Source organism: Sciurus vulgaris, assembly GCF_902686455.1.
Source record: "Sciurus vulgaris genome assembly, chromosome: 15".
Taxonomy (NCBI): domain Eukaryota; kingdom Metazoa; phylum Chordata; class Mammalia; order Rodentia; family Sciuridae; genus Sciurus; species Sciurus vulgaris.
Window position 1 is genome coordinate 50,951,670 of NC_136476.1, and position 23,230 is coordinate 50,974,899.

Below are 23,230 nucleotides of genomic sequence, written 5' to 3' on the forward strand. Positions count from 1 at the left end.
AATTCCCTGGATTTTGTGCTGTTGTGTTTTCCATGCTCTTGCATGAAGCTCCTGTCTAGAATTCTTACTACTCAACTTACTGGTGATTTATTCATTGATTGATTGATTGATTGTACTGAGGATTGAAATCAGGAATGCTTAACCACTGAGTCACTTCCTCGTCCCTTTTTGTTTTTTTATTTTTAAGATAGGTCTTGCTAAGTTGCTGAGGCTGACCTCAAACTTGTGATCCTCTTGCCTCAGCCTCCTGATATACTGGGATTATAGGCATGTGCCATTACTTCCAACCTTACTGGTGAATTCTGTTTTTTTATTTTTATTTTATTTATTTATTTATTTGTTTTTTGCTGTCAATGGATCTTTTACTTTATTTATTTATATGTAGTGCTGAATATCGAACCCAGGGCTTCACACATGCCAGGCAAGCACTCTACTACTGAGCCACAACTCCAGTCCCACTGGTGAATTCTTAATTCATGTTTCCAAAGCTAGTTTAGTTACATGTTCAGGGAACATCTTATCCCTATAGGTAGCATTAATCTTTTTCAGCCCTTATGTATATATATCTTATATATACACATATATATACACATATTTTTCTGTTTCAGAACTTCTACTGGAAATCATAATTTGTTCATGTGTCAGTGCCTTCCACTAACCTGTAAACCCATTAAAAACAAATATTAGCCAGGCACATTTGTGCACATCTGTAATCCCAGTGACTCCAGAGGCTGAAACAGGAGAATCACAAGTTTGAGGCCAGCCTCTGTAACTTAGTGAGACCCTTTCTCAAAATCAAAAGGAATATGGATGTAGTAGTAAAGTACCCCAGGTTCATTCCCCAGTACTGCCAAAAGAAGAAAAAAATCAAATACTGTATCTTTCTTTTTCTTTTTTCCTATCTTTCTTTCTTTTGTAATTCTGTCTAATAGTTTATGGAACATAATAGTTACAAAGCTCTCTAGTTCATCCTTATATTGAACTGAAAACTTTTTTCCTATAAATGCTTTCTGTATTTTGGTTCAAGTTCTGTCCTCTAGAGCAGCATAGCAGTCTTCCTCCTCATGATTTCCCTCCCCCTTGTTTCACATTTGAAGACCTTTCATTTTTCCCTGAGTATACATCTCATCAATGCTAAATAGTTTCATCCCACTGATTATTTCTCCTGAGCTTTTACAATTTTGGTCTCCTTTCAGTTTAATGTGAGGTATAGCCTAACCCATGAAGCTGCCACCTGCCCGGAGCCTGTTTTTATGCAGCCTTTATTTCTTCTAGTTGCTTGCTTCACCAGGTAGTCCTTGGGACTCAGCTTGTTTGTGAAGCAAAGCAGTGTTATGCCAGAGTTGTTTTTTGTAATTGTTTTTGTTATTTCTTTTTATGATAGTGGAGATTGAACCCAGAGCCTCATACATGCTAAGCAAGTGCTGTACCAGCCCTTTTTTTCATTTTATTTGAGAAAGAATTTTGCTAAGTTCCCCGGGCTGGCCTGGAACTTGTGATCCTTCTGCCTTAATTTCCTGAGTAGCTGAACTTATAGGTGTGTGCTACTGGAATCAGGGCAATACTGGGGATCAAACCTAGTGCCTTGCACAATCTAGGCAAGTGCTCTAGTCTGAACTATACTCCTAGTCTCTCGGTGTTTTGAATCTTTAAGACTGGTTAATGAGTTCCATATTGCTTTATAATGAATTTCCATAAACATAATGGGTTAAAATAACACAAATTTAATATGTGACTGTTTCTGTGAATCAGGAGACTGAGTATAGTTAACTGGGTTCTCTGTTCAGGGTCTCCCAGGCTGAAATTTGGCCAGAAGATCAAGGCCCTCTTTCATTCTCTGGTGGTTGGTAGGATTCAGTTTCTTAAGGGTACAAAACTGAAGTACTGTTTTTTCACTGGCTGTTGACCAGGGGTTCACTCTGAGCTTCTAGAAACCAGTCCTACTTTTCTACTATGTGGTCTTATTTATAACATTGTAGTTTCCTTCTTTGAGGCCTGCAGAAAAATATCTGCTATAGTTTCAAATCTCTGACTTATATCTCTGTTTTTCGTTGTCATTTGTTTGTTTTGTTTTGTTTTTGGTAGTACTGGGGATTGAACCCGGGTCTCATGTGTTCTATGCAAGTACTGTACCACTGAACTAAATTCTCAGCCCTGTTATTTTGAGTCATGGTCTTGCTGAGTTGCCCAGGTTGGCTTTGAACTTAAATACTCTGAGCTTAGCCTCTAGAGTAGCTGGGATTACAAAGAAGCACCACCTCACCCAGCTATCCACTCTTTTATAATTTTTTGGTACCAGGAATTAAACCCACAAGTGCTTAACCACTGAGCCATATCTCCAGTCCTTTTTTATTTTTTATTTTAAGACAGTATCTCACTAAATTGCCGAGGCTGGCTTTGAACTTGTGATCCTCCTGCCTCAGCCTCCCAGGCCCCTGGGATCATGGGCATGTGCCTTCGTATCCAGTGCTCTCCGCTTTTTTAAACGGACTTGCCTGACTAGGTCAAACCTACCCCTTCTCAATGGGAGGCAACTTTACAGGGTGTGCACATCAAGGAGGTGGGAATCTGGGAGCCCATCTTAGACTCCTGCTCAATAAATCCCTCAAGGCTTTACCTCCTCACATTGTTACTTTTAAGAATACTTCATTCATATTGTTTAAATATAATCATCCCTTGGTATCCACAAGAGATTGGTTCTAGGACCCCTTGCAGATACTGAAATCCATAGATGCTAACGTCCCTTATATAAAATGATGTAGTATTTTCATATGACCTAAGCATGCTCTCTCATATATTTTGAATCATCTTTAGATTACTTATAATCCCAAATACAACATAAATACCATGTACATAATTGTTACACTGTATTGTTTATGGAATAATGACTAGTAAAAAAGGCTGTCCATGTTCAGTACAGAGCAGTTTTTTAAAAAGAATTCAACCTTTGTTTATTTTATTTGTTTGTTTTTATGTGATGCTGAAAATTGAATCCAGTGCCTCACCTGTGCTAGGCAAGTGCTCTACCACTAAGCTACAACCCCAGCCCAGTACAAAGCAGTTTTTAAGAAAAAAAATAAATAAATTCAGCCTGCGATTGCCTCAATCAGCAGATGTGCATCCCATGAATAAGAAGGGCTGAGTTCCTATATGCCAATCACTGTACTAGGCACATTAAATACTGAGAATGTTTACATTTTGGCAGGGAAGATAGGCAGAAAGCACGTAAATATTTAATATATCTGATTATGGTAAAGGTTAAAAAGAAATACAAAGCAGATTAAGAGGACAGAAGTGACCAGGATGCTATTTTAGATAGATTGATATGTTTGATGAGGAAACTTTTTTTTTTTTTTTGAGTAGTGCTGAGGATTGAATCAAGTGCCTCATGCATCTTAGGAAAGTGCTTTACCAGCCCTCCAGGAAACATTTGCACCGAGACCAAAATACAGTACAGAATCCTGTGGCTCTTTGGGGAGGAGCAAATCTAAATGAAGGGAGGGACATTATGGTCAATAAATTGGGAAATAGGAGAAACAGTCAAAGACTTACTAGGTGCTGGATCACTAGGGACGCTTAGATTTGGATCTGAGTAAGAAGATGAGAAGCTGCTGAAAGGTTTGGGGCAGAAAGATGGTATGCTCTTTCTAAAATGATCACTTAGTCTGCTATGTGGAGAAAAGAAAACAGGACAGATTAGTGTGCTATGATAGTAATTCTGATGGGAGTTGATGGAAACTTGGACCACAAATAATAGTGGTAGAAAGAATTATAAGACTTTGTGGATGTATTTGGAAGGAGGAACTGATACCTTATGCATACAGATTGGATGATATAAGAGAATGAGAGGAACGGGGGATGAAGCCAAGGATTTTGTGCCTGAACAATTTAAAAGAATGTAACTGCCATTTACTGAAGATAAAACTTGGGAGAGGATAAGGGGCTTATTTATTTATTTATTTATATTATTTTTTGTGATGCTGGGGATAAAACCCAGAGCCTTGGGCATATTGGGCAAGTACTGTACCATTGACCTACATCCCCGAGTCAGATGTTTATTTAAAACTTTTTTTAATTTTGAATAATTTTAGATTTATAGGAAAATTTAAAAAATAGGTCAAAGAATTCTCATATGTCCTTCACTAGATTTCCCCAAGGTTAACATCTTATATAACTAAAATACTTTTGTTAAAATCTAAGAAATTAACCTTGGCAAATAGTATTAATTAGTTAAACTATAGGCTTTATTTGAATATCACAAGTTTTTTCCACTAACATCATTTTTCACGTACAGGATCCAATCCAGGATACCACATTTAATCCACTTAGTTGTCATGCTTTCTTACTCTCTCCCATCTGTTCAAGTTTCTTTGTTAGAAGTCCTTTCTTGTTGTAAGAAGTGTTTTTGCTTTTGTTTAGTCTTTATTCAAGGAAGGTAAAGAATTTGGTTAAATTTGAGTTGCCTGTTAGACTTCTGACTGCAAACATTAAGTAGGGAGTTGGATATGAAAGAATGATGTTCAGGGAAGAGGTCTGGACCAGAGATTTAAATATAGGAATTGTCAATTTAGAGATAATATTTAATGGACTAAAGGTGGTGAGTGGAGTTAGAGAAGAATAGTGTGAGCACTGAGCCTTGTTCTGCAGTGTTTCAAAGGGGAAAGATGGGGTTCCAACAGAAGAGACAGAGAACAATGGAGTTAGGAAGTGAATCATGTTCTAAACGCCAAGTGAAAAACAATTCAAGGAGAAGGGATTGGGCATTTGTGCCAAATGATACTGATAGTCTAGAAAGATGACAACTGCATTTTCAAGGTTATTGGTCTTTGTTAGAGTAGTTTAAATGAAGTGGTGAACATAAAAACTTAATTGAAATCAAAAGAGAGGATCACCCCAATATAACTAGTTGTCCATGGTTATTTAAGAATAATCTTTGTTCTTTACTGAAAGAACCTAACACTGGTTCTGTTCTCTCACACTGTCTAGATTCCTCATTCAGTGGTAACAAAATTCACTATTTTTAAAATATGTTTCTACCATACTTCTGCTCTTAATTGACCTGTGTCCTTCTCTCAGTTCACTTTCTCCATAGCCTCTAAGAGACTGTTTTCCTTTATCCCACTTACCTTTGTTTCTGGAAGATGGGAAACATGCTCCAATTTCCCCCCAATGTTATTTCTATCCATTATTTTTTTTTCTGTATAAAAATCCCTACTCCTTTGAAACCAGTGCTACTTCTCTTTTATCTACATCACCTTCTGTATCTCCTTATCTTTGTCATCTCTGGTTCTCCAAATCTCCCATCCCCAGCCCCTTTCTTATTGATGAATCTTGCTCTATTTCTCTACCCTAGTGGTTCTAAAAATATAGTCCCAAACCAGCAGCCATCAGCAAGACCCAAGAACTTGTTAAAAAATGCAGGTTCTTAGGCCTCATCCCAGACTTATCAAACAGAAATCCTGGGAGTAATATCTGTAATCTTTTTTTTTTTTTTTTTTTTTTTTTTTTGTGGTGCTGGGGATCGAACCCAGGGCCTTGTGCTTGCAAGGCAAACACTCTACCGACTGAGCCATCTCCCCCGCCCTGTAATCTTATTTTTTAACAAGCTTCCAGGTAATTCCAATGCATGCTCAAGTTTGAGAATGATCTGCCATAAAACCTGTTGTTATTCTTTGTGACTCCAGCAATCATATGGATTGTGCCAGCCTCAAGTTCTTTTGTCTTCTCAACTACAGTAACTTTTAACTTCATTCTACTTCCATACCTACTGTCACTGAAATCTTAAAGTCTTACGTTCCACTTTATGACCATAACCTTTTGTCCTGGTTCTCTTGGCCTCTTTGTTTACCCACACTACCAGTTTTGTCTACTTCTTGCCCTTCTTCATTCTCTTTTCAGGCTGGGTCTTATCACAGATCATCTGAAACTTGATCTTCTGCCAAGCCATTTGACAGAATCTCATCCCCAGAAAATCTGCTTTATTCCACAGCAGCACCTAGGAAATAAAATGCTGTTCCAGAAAAATCACACAACCAAATTTGGTGCTGCTGCATGTTTATTTATGTTGTTGTTGTTGTTTTGTTTTTTTCTCTCTCTTTTTTTTTTTTTTTTGTTGTTTATTTATTTTGCTGCAGGTTTTATTCATCTTTTTAGAGAAACCTTTCTATGTTAGCTGTCCATCACTGTGATAAATACCTGAGATAAACAAAAAGGATGAAAAAATTAATTTGGCTCACAGTTTCAAAGGTTTCAGTCCATGGTCATTTGGGTTTGTCTTGGGGTCTTCAGTGAGGCACAACATCATGGCAGGGAGCTCATGGTGGAGCAGAGCTGCCCATGACTCCCAAGAAGCAGAGAGAGCAAAAGGAAGAGGCTGGCACAATCCATTCAAGGACACACCCATAGTGACTTGACTTCCTCCAAGGAGGCCCCAAGTCCTCAAGTTTCCACTACCTCTCAATAGTGCCATTAATTGGGGACCAAGCCGTCAATACATGAACTATTGGGGAGCGTTTAAAATCTAAACTGTAACACTTCCTAATCACCTTATTTAAAACTATAATCCTTCCTCACTGTCAGTATTCCCAGTCCTTTCTTGGTTTCTTTTTCTCTATAGCACCTCTCTTTAACTTATGATGTTACATGTTTTCATTATTTATTTGTTTATGGTTTACTTTCTTCCACAAGACAATAAGCTTCACAAGGGTAAGGATTCATCTCCCTAAATCTAAGCGAAACTTCTTGCTTCCTACTTTACTAATATAGAGGAAACTATCAGGTAGGCATATTTATCTCATCGTTTTGTTCCTTTTATGTACACTTAAAAGACTTCTTTGCTTGCCTGTCCTTCAGTTTCATTCTGAGATTTCCTTTGTTTCCTTTCACCAACCTTTTCACATGTACTCTTCAGGCTTCTAAGCCTGAAGCTCTTGCCAAGTCTGCTCTACCCTCCTAAAGGAAAATTTCCCCTGCTACATTACTTCCCAGTAAGATTCCTCTCCTTCCATTCCAGTCTAAACAAGAGTCATCTGGTCTGTTTCCTCTTCTCTGTTTTGTTTCACTTCTCTCCCTCTCTGTCATCATCACCGTTTGATTCAGTTGAACTAATGGTAAGGTCAGGAATGCTTTTTATTTGCCACATCCACTAGACAGATGTATATCAGTCCTTACTCTTCTGGATTTCCCTTTGAGTTTGATGTAAAGAGGGAGTCTTTTTTGAAGTGTGACTTCCCTGACACCATTTCTAATCCTTCTTACTCTCTTTGACTATTCTCCTTCAAGTTTCTGTTCCTTCTTCTCTTTCCTAACTATTGGTGTGTCCTGGGGTTTTATCTCAACCCTTTGTTCTCACTTGATAAGGTCTCATTAGGTTACTTTATCCAAGTACCACTGCCTCCTTTCTGAACTGATTTCTGGCTTTTATGTCTCGACCCTCAGTTCTGCCTCAGGCTTTAGACTTAACAAATATATACATGGGTATGACATACACTTTGGACTCAACAAGACCAACTTGAACATCTTGACCAAGCCTACCATTGTATTAGCTTTAAAAAAAAAAAAAAAAAGCTGCCTTAACTTTAGTGAGATAACTTACTAAAGTTCCCTAATAGATAGCTTACTTTTAGTCCCTGTACCCAGATAAAATCAGCTTTAACCTTTCGTTTAATTTCTCTATGGAATTTTTCAATGCAAGTGGACATTTTCTTACATAACCACAGTAGTGTCATCACACCTAACAAAGTTAGCAATACCTTCCTGAACTCCACGATTGAATTCCTGATTGTCTCAAAACTCTTTTTACTCTTGAATTTTTTCAAATTTGGTTTGTTTTAACTTTAAAAAAGGGGGGGGATATTTATTGGTATATCGGAAGTTTTCAGTCAGTTAACTCTTCAGTTATATCTGTACTTCTGATTATTTCAATAGGTTGTCATACTAACATATCCAATTAGAAGCATAGATATACAGTTATGACTAAGAAATGATAGGCTCAGTGGTAGAGCGCTTGCCTAGCAAATGTGTGAGGCACTGCATTTGATCCTCGACACCGCATAAAATAAATAAATAAAATAAGGTATTGTGTCCATCTACAGTTAAAAGAAAGAAATGATAGGGAAGCCATAGTGGGAAAACACCTTCTAGAATTAAAAAAGCCAATGGTCAGGACAGGACTGCTATCTAGTGTGGATAAGAGTCTTAGACCTCAAACCTCATAGTTAACAGAGCAATGGCAGGACAGTGCCATGTCTTAACATGGTAGGCATGTTTTGATAAAAGTAAAGGAAAGATTAGTGTCATCAGTGAAAGATCTACTGTTTCTTTTTCTGGGATCTTTCTGGAACCTTCTGTATGTTTTTATTTTATTATTGCCATTTATTTCTATAAGAAAGAGTATTGGGGCTGGAGTTGCGGCTCAGTGGTATCGCACTTGCCTAGCATATGTGAGGCACTAGGTTCAATTCTCAGCACCATGTATAAATAAATAAAAAACATCCACCAACAACTAAAAAAAATATTTTAAAAATAAATAAATTTTTTTAAAAAAAGAAATAGTATTGGATATGCTACTTTTGTGTTTTGCATTACACAGTCTGTGAATTATTATAGTTGCCCAGTTCACTGTGGTACTAGGCAGAAATTTTTTTTAAGAAATCAATAAAGATACAAAGAAATGATTAAACAATGATTTAAAAAGGAAAGAAAAAAAAAGAAAGAGTATTGTAATCAGGAACTGTGTCTCCTTGGGTCTCGTAACCCTATGGAGCTTGTTGTAGGAGCCAAGCACATCTTTATTGAGTAAATAAACAAAAACTTCTAGGATATATGCTGGAACCATCTCACCCCCCATGGATTGTTGGAACATGCCAGGTTTAGGCTTTTTGCAGCTAACCAGTGCAGTTTCATGAGCCCCACCCTAGCCTAAATCCATCCAGTCGGTAGATTCAGGATCTCTCCTTTTGATAGTGCAAAACAACACCCCATCATGTAGTGTTCCCCAAGGATGTTCAAGGAGCATTTTGCCACTCTGGTATCTTCCTGGGCAAATTCTTGGGAATGTTTTCTCAATCAGGGGAATGCACACCAAAATATCTCCTTACTAAATTCTTTGCCTCAGCATATCCTGCCATTTGTTCTCCTTGAAGTCTGAGTAGCCATCTTATTAAAGTCTCTGTTTAGATGCTTCTGAATGATTTTGCCAAAAGTGAAGAATGGTTTTCTGTGTTTTCAGTTTATCCTTTTTTTTTTTCCTTCAACAGGTTCTCTAATTGAACAGCTGACTACAGAAAAATATGAGTGCATGGTATGCTGTGAATTGGTTCGTGTCACAGCCCCAGTGTGGAGTTGTCAGAGCTGTTACCATGTGTTTCATCTGAACTGCATAAAGAAATGGGCAAGGTCTCCAGCATCTCAAGCAGGTCAGTTATTTCTCTTTAAGAGTATTCTTACCTGTTTGATATGTTCAGATTATAAGGCTAGCTTTAAAATACAGTTTAATTCCTCTTAAATCTTTTATCTGTGAGGAGAGTATGTTGCCTTGATCACATTTCAGATGGCCAAAATTAAGCTGTAAATCTTAAGTAAACTAGGTAAATGTAACAATATTAAAATATTTAGAGTATGATAAATATTTTATTTATCACTTTTTTATTGAAATGACAGCTTTGGGCTGGGGATATAGCTTAGTTGGTAGAGTGCTTGCCTCACAATCACAAGGCCCTGGGTTCAATCCTCAGCACTGCAAAAAAAAATGACAGCTTTTACCCAAGTAGCAACTATAGAAAGCCTTTCTTATCTAGTCTGCCTTAGAAATTTATGCAAAGTAATGGTTCATTTATGCTCAAGATTTTGAAGTTGTTTTTGCCTTTTACAACCCTTCTCTGTAGTATATTGTTGGCTAGTTATAATAGTATTTATAGATAAAGCAAATGTTACTAATACTATGATTTCTGAACTGTGACTCTCTAATTCAAAACATCTGGATATTCTCTCATATACTCAGTTTATCCTTTATTTTTCAAGCCAAGACTCAGATTAATGTTGACATTAGAAATAATAGGACAAAATGAAGACCTACTTGATTTGTTATATCTGACAAAGTCCTATCACTATTGTGAATTTCTTTCTTAAATGTCTCATATGCTTAACATTGAAATTACTACCATAATGTCAATATTGTGACTTCTACAGATTTTTTTTATTTTGTTTTGTGCTACTGGAAGGTAAACCTAAGGCTCTGTGCTTGCTAGGCAGACACTTTACCACTTTACCTTGTCCTAGATTTAAATTTTTAAAAATTACTTGTGCCTTTTCAGGGGTGGTAGTGCTGGGATTGAACACAGGACCCCATGCATGCCAAGAATGTGTTCTGCCACTAGACCACACCCCAAGCCCTACTTGTGCTTTTGAAAGAAAATTTATTTGTTGTACTCATTTTTTTTTGACAGATGGCCAGAGTGGTTGGAGGTGCCCTGCCTGTCAGAATGTGTCTGCACATGTTCCTAATACCTATACTTGCTTCTGTGGTAAGTTTGTTTGCATACACTAGAAAATCTTTCACTTCCTTCATTGGATCTCAGCACCCTGTCTAGGAGAGGCAATCCGCTGGGCTCATCTTTAAAGTTACTAGTAAGGCTCTGAAGCTATGAGTCTGTAAGACCTTACTCATGTGGTCCATCTCCCAGCTAGAGTCATGAGCTTTTGTGCTCTCAGCAGGCTGTTCTGGAGATAGGCCTGTCATGCCAATAAGGCTTATATCACTTCAGAAGTGTGGTCCTGGTCTCCTTGGTCTTAGCTTAAGACCAGAGCTGACCAACTGGCAGAAGCAGGTATCAGCACATGCTCCCTCTCCTAATCAACTGTAACAGCTTTGACATTCTAAATTTGAACATGAGTAAAGAGCTAGTTTATTATTTTTATTCAAAAAGAAGTCATTTTTTCTTTATGTAAGAGAGAAAATTTTTTATAAACCAGCATTACAAACTCTATCCTTACATCCTCTCTCTTTATTCCTATTTTTGAATAGCTCAATTTCCCTGTGTTTTAGAAAAAAACTGTGTTCCTGATGCCCATTCCTGCTACTAGCTTATTTCCTGCATGTCTTTTTCCCCCATCTTTTTAATGACTAACCTCTCCATCTAGTTGATTTTTCAGATTTTGTTTCTTAGCTATTTATCTCCCTCCTTGAACCATGCATTTTTCCTTCTAACCTTGCCTTACTGAAACTACATTCAAAAGTCCTCAGTGACCCCTTTTTGGCAATATCTATGACTGATTTATAAATCCTTAATCTTTTTGGCAATACACACCTTTGACATGTTTGACCATTCCCTTCTTGAAATGACCAGCTTTTCTGTTTGTTTCTGCATGCTCTCATTTTCCTAACCAATTTGCTCATATTTCTCCTTTTCCATTACTTAATTAGCAATTTTCACCAAGAGTCATTGACCATCAACTCTTTTCTATTTTTTAAAAAATATTTTTTAGTTGTAGATGGACACAGTACCTTTATCTTATTTATTTTTATGTGGTGCTGAGAATCAAACCCATTGCCTCACACATTCCAGGTGAGTACTCTGCCACTGAGCCACAATTCCAACCCCAACCATCAATTCTTTATCTTCTCAATTCCTTGGTGAACTCTGATTATCAAGAATGTTCTTCCTCTTCTTTAAACAGGCACATGCCTGTAATCTGAGCAATTCAGGAGACGGAGATAGGAGGATTGCAAGTTCAAAGCCACCCTCAGCAACTTAGTGAGGCCATAGGTTAGTGAGACCTGTCTCAAACTAAAAAATTTTAAAAAGGGCTGTGGCTCAGTAGTTCAGTGCCCCTGACTTCAATCCCTGGAACCAAAAATAATTTAAAATTAAAAATAGATTCTCATCCACTTACCATTCAGGGTGTGAACCCCAATCCCCTCTTCCAGTGAAGATTAATAGAAATCTATATGAGTGGAAAAGATTTAAAAGATAAGCAGGAATGAACAGCAATAGGAAAGGGAGGAACGCATGCTTTTGGAATGGTGATATCAAGGCAAAGGTAGGTCAAAAGAATCAGTAGGGACAGTGAGTTCAGGTTAGATATGTTGAAAGAGACATCAAGACTTAGGATGATAGTTGCAGTTGAGAGGAATAGGTGAGACCCTACTAGTAAAAAGGGTAAGGAGTAAGGAAAGAGTATAATACAGAATCCTGGTAGGGAGAAGGCAAAGGACCATCATTTTGACTCAGGCAAAAGAGATGGAAGCATCAAAAGATGTTAGGGCAAAACTAGGATACCATATTGGAACAAGAAAGCACAGAGGCAGCAGCTTTTCTAATAGTCCTGTTTTGAGGTTTTTAGTGGGTAGTGAGGCAAGAACAGGAGTAGGAAGGGAAATAGACACTGAGGAAGAATTGACAAGACTTGGTGACTAAGTACATTATAGAAAGAAAAGAGGAGTTAGCAATGACTAGTTTTTGAGTGTTTGTGACTCTGACAGTGATGCTGTCATTGACAGAAATAAGGAACACTAAAGAAGGAGAGCCTTTGTTTAAATTTTTTTTTTAGTTTTATATAACAGTAGAATCTATTTTGACATAAAAGCATAGAATATATCTTGTTCTAATTCAGACCAAATTACCTCGCCTTCCCCTTCCCAAGGGAAAGGCTTTAGAGGAAAGATGTGAACTCTGGCTGTAGATAAGTCAGTTTGATATGACTGAAACCCCAAGCAGAAGATGTTCAGCAGGTGGCTGGATACATAAGGCTAAAATTGAAGATTCAAGGCAGAAAATGTAGATTCGGAAATCACTTGGACTTTGGGTATATTAAATCTCTCAATATGAATAAAATTTTTAAAAGAGACAGTATAGAGAGAAAAGGGAAGGCTAAAGAGTAGAACCAGCTTCCATTTCATGAATGAATTACTGAAATGAGGATGAATTCTTTAAGGGTAAGGAAGGAGGGGTCGTGTAACTTGGATTTTGTTCTTCCCTGCCTTTTTGTTAAATCTGAAGAAGATGCTCAGTAAAGATTAGATTATAAAATTATAGTGCTTTTTATGCCTACTTTATAGCTATAGAACAGGTGAGTTCCTATTATACAGGGGATTTATGTCCTTTCCATTTTATGGCCTCATCCCCTTTACCCAAATGCTCTTCCCTTATTTTATATTCTACCTATTTATTTATTTTTGCGGTACTGGGGATTGAGCCCAGGCAACTATACCACTGAATTACATCACTAGCCTTCTTTCCCTATTTCTTTCTAATCCCTACCACAGATATTATTCTATCAGACCAGGAACCCATTTACAGAATGTTTAGTGGGTGTTTATCTGAGATTAAATGTGTTCATTAGTCAAATGACAATGGCATTTTCATAAGTAAAAATGACTTTATTTCTGCCAGGCACAGTGGCAAATGCCTGTAATCACAGCAACTGAGGAGACTGAGGCAGGAGGATCACAAGTTCAAAGTCAGCCTTAGCAACTTAGTGAGACCCTGTCTCAAAATAAAACATAAAAAGGGTTGGATGGTTAAGCAACATCCCTGGTACCAATCTCTAGTAACAAAAAAAAACAAACTTTTTTTTTCTCTTTCCTATGTAAGCTGGAATTTAAGACTCAGTGAAGTTTTTGATGAAGAGCATTACATTTATCTTTTTATTATAAGATGTGAGATAATGCATTTGTGGAACAAATAGAAACCATACTTGAAGTTTCATGCTGTCTAGCTGTACTCTACTATTTTGTTAAAGTTGATATAGCTGAAATTTGTAGCATTGACTCTCTGATCTGATATGTTTTAGGCAAAGTAAAGAATCCTGAATGGAGCAGAAATGAAATTCCACATAGTTGTGGTGAGGTTTGTAGGAAGAAACAGCCTGGCCAGGACTGCCCACATTCCTGTAACCTGTAAGTTGGAATCCTAAACCTCTGGAGATTTCCTGGTGTATGTGCTTTGCTGGTGGCTCTAAGTACACATACCTGGTTAATATGTAATAGGTCAGGGGAAGGTTGATATGGTACCATTTACTTCGCACTTACTCTGCACTGGTCATTCTACATAAGGTAATTAGTTCAATTTTTAGCATAGCTCAACGATGTATAGATATTTGTCATCTCCACTTTACAGATGAGGCTTAGAAAGGCCAAGCCTCTTGCAGTGTTGATACATGGTAGATATAATTTCCAAAGCCAGTGTTCCTTCCACTGCATTACACCATTTCTAAAAGGACATGAGAATCAGGTATTTTATCCCCTAGTGATATCCTGGTCCAAGAGAATGCATAGGACAGCCTTCTGTCTGGGGAAAGATAATTGCATAGCATCTTGTCTAACAATATTTTTATGATGTGAATACTTCCTACATAATAACCAGGTTTAAGATGTACCAATGTGCTTTTTCAAAAAAAAAAAAAAATAGTCATAGAGAAATAATTGATCAGAATTGATCAGTTACAGATAAATTTCTGTGCACCACTCTGACCCCAGACAAAAGATTTAAATCTGGGTTTGAATCTCTTAAATAGTTATATGACCTTGTACAAATTATTTCTGTAAGCCTGTGTTTCTGCATTTGTAAAATAATAATGATATAAATAATAGTACTTATCTCATAGGGTTCTGTGAAAAAATAAATGAATCAGTGTGCCTGAGATACTTGAGTCTGCCAGTTGGTCAAAAATATGGTAATTCTTGCTTCATTACCCAAATTTAAGAGTAAAACAGACATCAGAGTATTATCTCAGTACTTCTGTTACCTAAAGCTGGAGTAAATATCAGATCAGGGGCCTTGTGATCAAGGTGAGGCAGTGGTGGCACCAGGGAATGGCCAGTGGGGTAGTGCCATTTCAGATTGGACTAAACAGCTTGGCCTTCAATTAGCTGGGCGGTCAACTGTCTCTCTCCCTGTGGCTGTTTGCTTAGGTCTTCCTCAGAGATTCATTTGCCTAACCCATTCCTTCCTCTAGCCAGCATTTTAAGTAAATTCAGTAAAAAGAAATACTATCTTTCCAAAGCCTTCAGCAGAAATGGGTCCTTTTTGTGACTACCAGAGAACATCAAAAGTGATACAGATCAGACAGTTAACACCATATCTGAAGGGAGTGGATACCTAAAACCCATTCTTTTGCAGCTTTGCAAAATCCTACACTTGATTTGAAAATTGTCCTTTTATTACAGTCAGGACCCCAAAAGTTGCTGGAACCCATTCCCCCACAGCACTTTCTTCATTTCAAAGTTTTGAGTTTTTCTTTTTTGTCTTATCAAGACTTCAAAGCCACAATTGACCCCTTTCTCTGTTTGGGTTTATTCTGATGGGTCATAAAACCCCCTCGAACAATTGTTCTCAACGCTGGCTGCATATTAGAATAACTTAGAGAACATTTTAAAGTACCATTACTCAGTCTGTACCTCCGAGCAATTGAATTAGAACCTATAGGGATGGGTCCTGAACCTCTGTAGTTTTAAAAGCTCTCTAGATAATTCCAGTATATAGTCATCATTGTAAACCCTGCTCTAAAGGTTAAGAAAATCTGAGACTAAGTTTAGGTCTTGGGGATATTTTAAATTACTTGGAGTCATCCACACCTGACTTGTGGTTTAGCTCATTAAAAGTTAATTAAAGAACTAGAGTTGTGGCTCAGTGGTAGAGTGCTTACCTGGCATGTGTGAGGCCCTGGGTTCAATTCTCAGCACTACATATAAATAAATAAAAGATTCATTGACAACTAAAAAAAAATATGTATATTTTAAAAAATTAAATTGTTATGCCTGACAGGGTTGTGGTGTATCATGTCAAATATTACTGTTGAATAATGATCCTCTTCTTTAAAGACATGCTTAAACTAAAGTTTCCCTGTGGGTGCTATCAAAATATGGGTCGGGCTGGGGATATAGCTCAGTTGGTAGAGTTGGCCTCACAAGAGCACAAAGCCCTAGGTTCAATCCCCAGCTCCACAAAAAAAAAAAAAAAAAAAAAAAAAAATGGGGTCACCTTTGAAGACTAGGTGCTTGCTCCTGGATTGTTACCAGTGATTAGACCTTATTTAAGAGGTACAAGAAGGAATGGAGATGTAGCTCAGTGGTAGAGTGTTTGTCTAGCATTTGCAAGGCCCTACGTTCAATCTATAGCACCAAAAAAATGTAAAACAGCTAGTGAGTCATGTATAAAACTAAAAATTCCAGCCAGACTGTTTTGTTGGCACATCTGATTTGTTTTGCATAAAATTCTGATACCCATGCAATTCATTAGACTGACCTCAGATTGGCTTTTAATTCCAAAGGATTATACTTTGCTATCACTTAGAATGCTCCATTTCACCAAAAAAAAAAGTTATAGAAGTTCTCCAGATGTTGTAAGTAGTGGTGTTTCTGAACAATTATATAATTTATCAGGGTGTCTGCTTTGAAGAAGGCAATATTTATTTGAATATACAAATTCCGTCTTGTAATTTTTTTCTGTTAGTCTGTATAAAATAGTTCCTATAAAAAGCATGTATGAAAAAAGATTTTTTAACTATTTATTAGTCAAAAAAAAGATAATGAAAAAAATAAATAGAAGTAAACAAAAAAAAAAAAAAAAAGCATTCTATTCAGAGGTCTAATTCTGACCTGTAGTATATTGCTAAGCTCAGTCACTTCCTTTACCCCTTGCCCCTTTCTTCTTTCCCTTTGTTGTTTACCAGAGTCCACCTCTTTATGGTAATCTTTTTTTTTTTTTTTTTTCCCATTCTTCCTATTGTTTGCCCACTGCCTAGTGATCATTTCCGTAGCTAACGAGAAAATGCCTTTGCTTGTCATGAACCAAAGTTGAACTCTGTCACTTTGCTCAGATTGGTCCTACCTGGCACCTGAAAGGCACATTGTGTGTTTTTGTGCATATATATGCATGTGTGCAGTACTGGGGATTAAATTCAGAGACTTGTGCGTGTTAGGCAAACATTCTGTCACTGAAAGTGGCAAGCTATTTTTATCTCCACACACTGCTGTAAATGGGCCAAGGCCATATTTGAAATGTCATCTTTGACTGTCAGACCCAAATAACACCAATATATATATTTTTTTTTAAATTTATTTTTATTGTAAACAAATGGGATACATGTTGTTTCTGTTTGTACATGGAGTAAGGGCATACCATTTGCGTAATCATACATTTACATAGGGTAATGATGTCTGATTCATTCTGTTATTTTTCCTTCCCCCCCACCCCTCCCACCTCTCTTTTCCCTCTATACAGTCCTACCTTCCTCCATTCTTGCCCCCCTCCCACCCCCCATTATGTATCATCATCCCCTTATCAGTGAGATCATTCGCCTTTTGGATTTTTGAGATTGGCTTATCTCACTTAGCATGATATTCTCCAATTTCATCCATTTGCCTGCAAATGCCATTATTTTATTATTCTTTATAGCTGAGTAATATTCCATTGTATATATATACCACAGTTTCTTTATCCATTCATCTATTGAAGGACATCTAGGTTGGTTCCACCGTCTTGCTAAATAACACCAATATTTTGACCTGGGCTTTACTTTTCCAGTTAAATATTCTAAGATGATAATGCAGTTAATATTTTCTACATAAAAGTATAAGTTGGTTTTCTTCAGGAAATAACTTAGACATTTAGTAGTAGGTTTATTTTTTGCCATGTTCACAATAGGACCCAATGGGATTGCTTTGTTTTGGTTTAGGCACATAATATGGTTTGTTCACTGAAGCCTTTCTTTTTCAGTCTCTGTCATCCTGGTCCCTGCCCACCCTGTCCTGCTTTTATGACTAAAACATGTGAATGTGGACGCACCAGGTAAAGTTAGAATTGGACTCTGAAGGAGACCTCGGTTTCCACGTGGGTGATTTACTTGGGAATTTATAAAATAAAGATTAGTAAATACAAATAAAAGGGTAAAGAAAAAGATCATCTCTTGGCATCCATGAAGAATTGGTTCTGGGACCCCCAAAGGTTGTTTATATAAAGTGACGTGGTATTTGTATATAACTTATATACAACCTCCCATGTACTTTAAATTATCTCTGTTATTATTATATTACCTAAGACAATATAAATGCTGTGGAAATAGTTGTTATACTATATTGTTTAGGAAATAATTACAAGAAAAAAGAGCATATATGTTTACTGCAGACACAGTTTTTTTTTAATATTGTTGATTTTCTCTCGGTTGAATCTGTGGATAAAGAATTCACAAAGGGAGAATGGTAGTACTTTTTTAAAAATAGTAGTTTCTCATGATGCTCCTGATCCTGCCTTGCAATCTTATAAGTAATTAAGAAATTGTATGCACAGTGAGATTGTAAGATTCAAGTGAAATCCCAATGGGATAGGGATTTTTATTAACCTCTTTAGGGGGTGACAGAACCAGGAATTGAACCTAGGCCTGTTAAGATCAAGGAGGCAGGGACCATTATTCTGTGCCTATCATAGTTTCTGGAATCTAGGAGGTTTTTAGTGAACATTGTTCGATGAAAGAGTAAAACCCAAGCTCACCTTCCTTTTATTACAATACAAGTTCTCCTGCGTCATTAATGCAAGGATCATTGATAGCTTTTGAATGTCTCTAACAGGAAGATTCTTTTCTTTTCTTTTTTTTTTTTTTTTTCAAATGTTGATAGACCTTTATTTTATTCATTTATTCTTATGTGGTGCTGAGACTCAAACCCAGTGCCTCACATATGCTAGACCAAGTACTCTACGACTGAGCCACAACTTCAGCCCCTTTACAATGATTTCTGAACCCTGAAACAAGATGGGGTCATGCAGATTTTCAGTAATGTGTATTTTTAACAGTGTGGCCTAAGAGACACATGAGAAGGTTCTGAGTCAGAAGATCAGATCTGGGCTTTACTACTTACTGGTTGTTGATCCTAAGCAAGTTGCTTGATCTCACCGAGTCTCACTTTTCTTATTATAAGGTAGAAATAATAATTAAGGAATTGGGGTTAGCCATGGTGCTAGGCATATGGTAGCATAATAGGCCAGTGGTAGCTGTTATGCTGAGCCCTGCACTTTGATCATCTATCTACATAACAATGACTTCTTAAAACAAAATATATATTTGAAATGGGAGAGGTAGAATTAAACTCTTCTTGCATCGCCCTGGAAAGAGACCTGAAGACAGTATCTAAAAGCCATTAAGTGAGCAAAATCAGGGTGTTTATTAGAACAAAGCTAGAATGACTTACCCACCCTGAATCAAAATCATGTCTATCATATTCAAATATTATATCAGCATGAAATTATATCCCCTGGTGCTGGGCCCCACGAAAATGCCATCATGCTTTCATTCTCAATATGTCATGTCTGGGTACATTAGTGTTATGCTTCCTCCCTACCGTATCATTAAGGTATTATGAGAGCCCTAGGCAGAGCTAGGGTTAGAACTGAATCTTCTCACCCCTCATCTTAGGGCTCTTTTTAATCCTGCATGTTGTTTCATGGAACTCAGATGAAATCACATAGAACAATTCTTAGGAATAATCTTTAATTCCTCACTGATTAGAAAATAGATGAGAGAGAAAAGAAGGTTGGGAAATAAGAAGGAAAAAGAAGAAAAGTGAAGAAGGAGGGTAATTGAGGAAATAAGATTGGAGGAAGGAGATACATAGAAAAGCCAGGCACAGTGGTACATGCCTATAATCCCATCCCAGCTACTCAAGAGGCTGAGGCAGGAATATTACAAGTTTGAGACCAGCCTGGGCACTTGGTGAGACTTGCCTCATAATAAATTAAAAAGGGCTGCTCAGTGGTAGAGCACTTGCCTAGCATGTGTAAGGTCCTGACACAGTCCCCAGTACTACAAAAAAGAAAGAGGCAGACAGAGGGGGGGGAAAAAAATGGAGGGCATCAGGGTCAAGAAATAGTTTTAGTAGGTTTCGAGGGGAGAGGTTGGACTTCAGTGTTAATTTAGCTATAGGATAGGAACTTCTAGACTGATGTTGTCTTTGTTATCTTCTATTGTCTTTACAGGCACACAGTTCGCTGTGGTCAAGCTGTCTCAGTCCACTGTTCTAACCCATGTGAGAATATTTTGAACTGTGGTCAGCACCACTGTGCTGAGTTGTGCCATGGAGGTCAATGCCAGCCTTGCCGGATCATACTGAACCAGGGTAAGTGGTATGCACATCAGCTAGCAAAGCTTATGAATTTTTCTGGAATTATATGGTATGTGAATTATAATACAATAAAACTATGTTATAAAAAAACACAGTGAGGAAGGAGAGTCAAGGGGAAGTGGGGAAAAGCCAAATCCATAATGAAGTATATTTGAGGGGCTGGGGATATAGCTCAGTTGGTAGAGTGCTTACCTTGCAAGCACAAGGCCCTATGTTCAATCCCAAGCACCACAAAAAAAAAAAAAAAAAAAAAAAAAAAAAAAAAAAAAAAAAACACATAATGAAGTATATTTGCACTTTCAAGGATGGTTAAGATAAAAGACTAGTGATTAAATGTTGGCAAATGTAGGTAACTAGAATTTTCATACTTTGCTGGCAGATGTATAAAATGATACAGCTACTTTGGATGATTTCTTATAAAATTAAATCTGTGACCAGCCATCCCTTTTTGCTATTTTTATAACTAAGTCACAAAAAGACTTATACAGAAATATGGGTTGGGAGTGGGGAGTAGGGTAGGGGGTGTTGTTCCTTTGTTTTTTGCAGTACTAGGAATTGAATCCAGGTTCTTGCACATGCTAGGCAAGGGCTTTACCACTGAACTACATCCCCAGCTGCAGAATATGTTTTCATAAGATCCCCGAACTGGAAACAACAGCCAAGTGTCCATCTGTGGGAGAAGGAATGGATAAATTGTGGGGTTTTTTGTTTGTTTGTTTGTTTTATTTTGATTTTTGAGACTGGGTCTCACTTTTTTGCCCAGGCTACTGCCCTTAAACTCTGAGACTCAAGCAATCCTACCTCACCTTCCTCAGTAATTGGAACTACAGATGCAGGCCACAGTGCCCAGATAAGGCCTTTTTTTAGTTCTTGATACAATTTGGACTTTTACTTAGGTCTTTTTTTTTGGTGGTGCTGGGCCTTATGCATACGAGGCAGGCACTCTACCAACTGAGCTGTATCTCCAGCCCCCCCCCCCTTTTTTTTTTTTTTTTTTTTTTACAAATTGTATACTAGTTGAAGTCTTAAACCCCATTGAAGATATTTTTGTCTGCATTAAATAAAGTAGTAGTTTGGTCACACATAGAACTTGTCTTCTCTAGTGGTAATTCTTTTCAGATTCCTTTCAGCCTTAACCTAGAGATGTATTAAGTATTCCTTCTGGATATTCCTTCATGTGTTGGTAAAATGCTGAACAGATTGTGGCTGGCAACAGAGTTCTTCCTCAGGACCGTTTTTGGCTCTCTAAAACAAATTGTGGTAACTTTGCCTAAGTATAATAAAGCTTTTTAGTATGTACTCAGGTTATTTCTTGGTGATCCAGGAGCTCCATTTTGTTTATGTTATCACAGTTTTCTGACCCTTAACTCTTTTATTTACAGATGTTTGTTCATTTTCTCTGAAAAAAGCCTCTTCTGTTGGAGCAGAAACTTAGCAAAGGAAACATTGCCCCCACACACTTCTATTTTCTAGACTTAATTTACCAGTTCATTGATTCCACAGATATTGTTTCCTGCGTCTACATTGTCTTTTTTGGATACATGAATGAATTTTAGAATGGAATTAAATTGCACATTATTTACTTCAAGGTGGAATGTATATTTTATCTATCTTCAGTGACTTGAGACTTTCCTCTTGTCTCAGTAGAAGTTTTTGGTTCTGTTTAAAATACAATTTTATTTTAGGAATATTATTTCTAATGTTTTATTACATATGTCTCAAAAAATAAAAAGAACTGGGTATGTAGTTCAGTGGTAGAATGAATATACCTGGGCTCAATCCTAGTACCATTGGGGAATAAAAAACCTGACGTTTTTTTATATAAATGTTACATTTATTGCGATAGATTTTCTGTATAAATGGACATCTAAATTGTCCTTGGAAGAAGGAAAATATCATTAGATCTGCAGAATTTCAATTTTCTACTATTCTGATCAGCATTTATTATGTAGGGCAAGGTATACTTGCCTAGATTATAAGATAAATTTTCATTATAAAAAAAGTGATACTTATAAGGAACTTATGTACATATTCATGCATTGAAAATATATTTCTGCAAAGAGTATCTACTAAGGGCTGAGGGCATGGCTCAATAGCAGAGAACTTGCCTAGAATATGTGAGACCCTAGGTTAGACACCTAGCACTACAAAAAATTAAAAAAAAAAAAAAAAAAAAAAACTCTCAGGACTGGGGATATAGCTCAGTTGGTAGGGTGCTTGCCTCTCAAGAATAACACCCTGGGTTCTATCCCCAGCACTGCAAAAAAATAATTAATTAACCTAAAAAGTCTCAAATTGGGCTGGGAAGATAGCTCAGCTGGTAAAGTGCTTGCCTCACAAGCACAAGGCCCTGAGTTTGATCCCCGGTACCACAAAAAAAAAAAAAAAGTCTCAAATTATTTGAAACTTTTACTCAGTGCACTCAAACATGATGACTTCAAATTTAACAGTAATTTACAAATTACTAAGGATCTAATACTATCATGATACTTTTTTTTTTTTTTTAATTTTAAGTATCAGGGACCTTTTTTCAAGCATTTATGTGAAACCCAGCATATAAAGTTTCATGTCTGTACTGTTTGTGTTGAAATGAAGTTGGGCGTCAACCCCTCTACCACTACTACTAGCTTTTAGCTTTCTGTCTCCTATGACAACATCCCAGGGAGCTTCACAATCTGGCTTTAGGGACCAGACAGTCTTTAAATTTAAGAGTTGCTTCATTCTGATGTTATTCTCAGGGTATGTTACAGAGGCACTATGAGACTGGCCGAGTTTAAAAAAGCCTCTTTTAATTCATTCCTATATAAAGCTATTGGGGGGACTTTGAGCTCCTGTATAAAGCCTGTATTAAGACCTGTATTAAGACCTGATCAGCACTAATGAAAAGCATTTTTTGTTTTCATGTAGATTATTTGGAATATTTTAAGAGCACATACAGGTTACTAATCTGTTGTTTTTGAAATTGTGTCCTCAAGTATGCTATTGTGGCAACACCTCCCGAGACGTGTTATGTGGAACAGACATAGGAAAGTCTGATGGATTTGGGGACTTTGCCTGTTTAAAGATATGTGGCAAGTAAGGCTTTACATTTTTCTCTGTTAGAATAAAACTGAATTT

At 37.1% G+C, this 23,230-nt stretch overlaps 1 protein-coding gene across 3 annotated transcripts in view; it reads left to right on the plus strand.

The window, feature by feature from the left end:
* Window positions 1–23,230, plus strand: part of NFX1 (nuclear transcription factor, X-box binding 1) — a 63,739-nt gene that overhangs the window by 6,174 nt on the left and 34,335 nt on the right. For all 3 annotated transcript variants that reach the window (XR_013759647.1, XM_079113241.1, XM_079113242.1), the window contains exons 3-8: window positions 9,258–9,416; window positions 10,446–10,523; window positions 13,792–13,897; window positions 17,718–17,789; window positions 19,968–20,107; window positions 23,089–23,188. Coding sequence is in view for 2 of the 3 variants with exons in the window: in XM_079113241.1 (XP_078969367.1) it covers window positions 9,258–9,416; window positions 10,446–10,523; window positions 13,792–13,897; window positions 17,718–17,789; window positions 19,968–20,107; window positions 23,089–23,188 (655 nt within the window). In the remaining variant the exon portion in view is untranslated. The remainder of the gene's footprint in view (window positions 1–9,257; window positions 9,417–10,445; window positions 10,524–13,791; window positions 13,898–17,717; window positions 17,790–19,967; window positions 20,108–23,088; window positions 23,189–23,230) is intronic.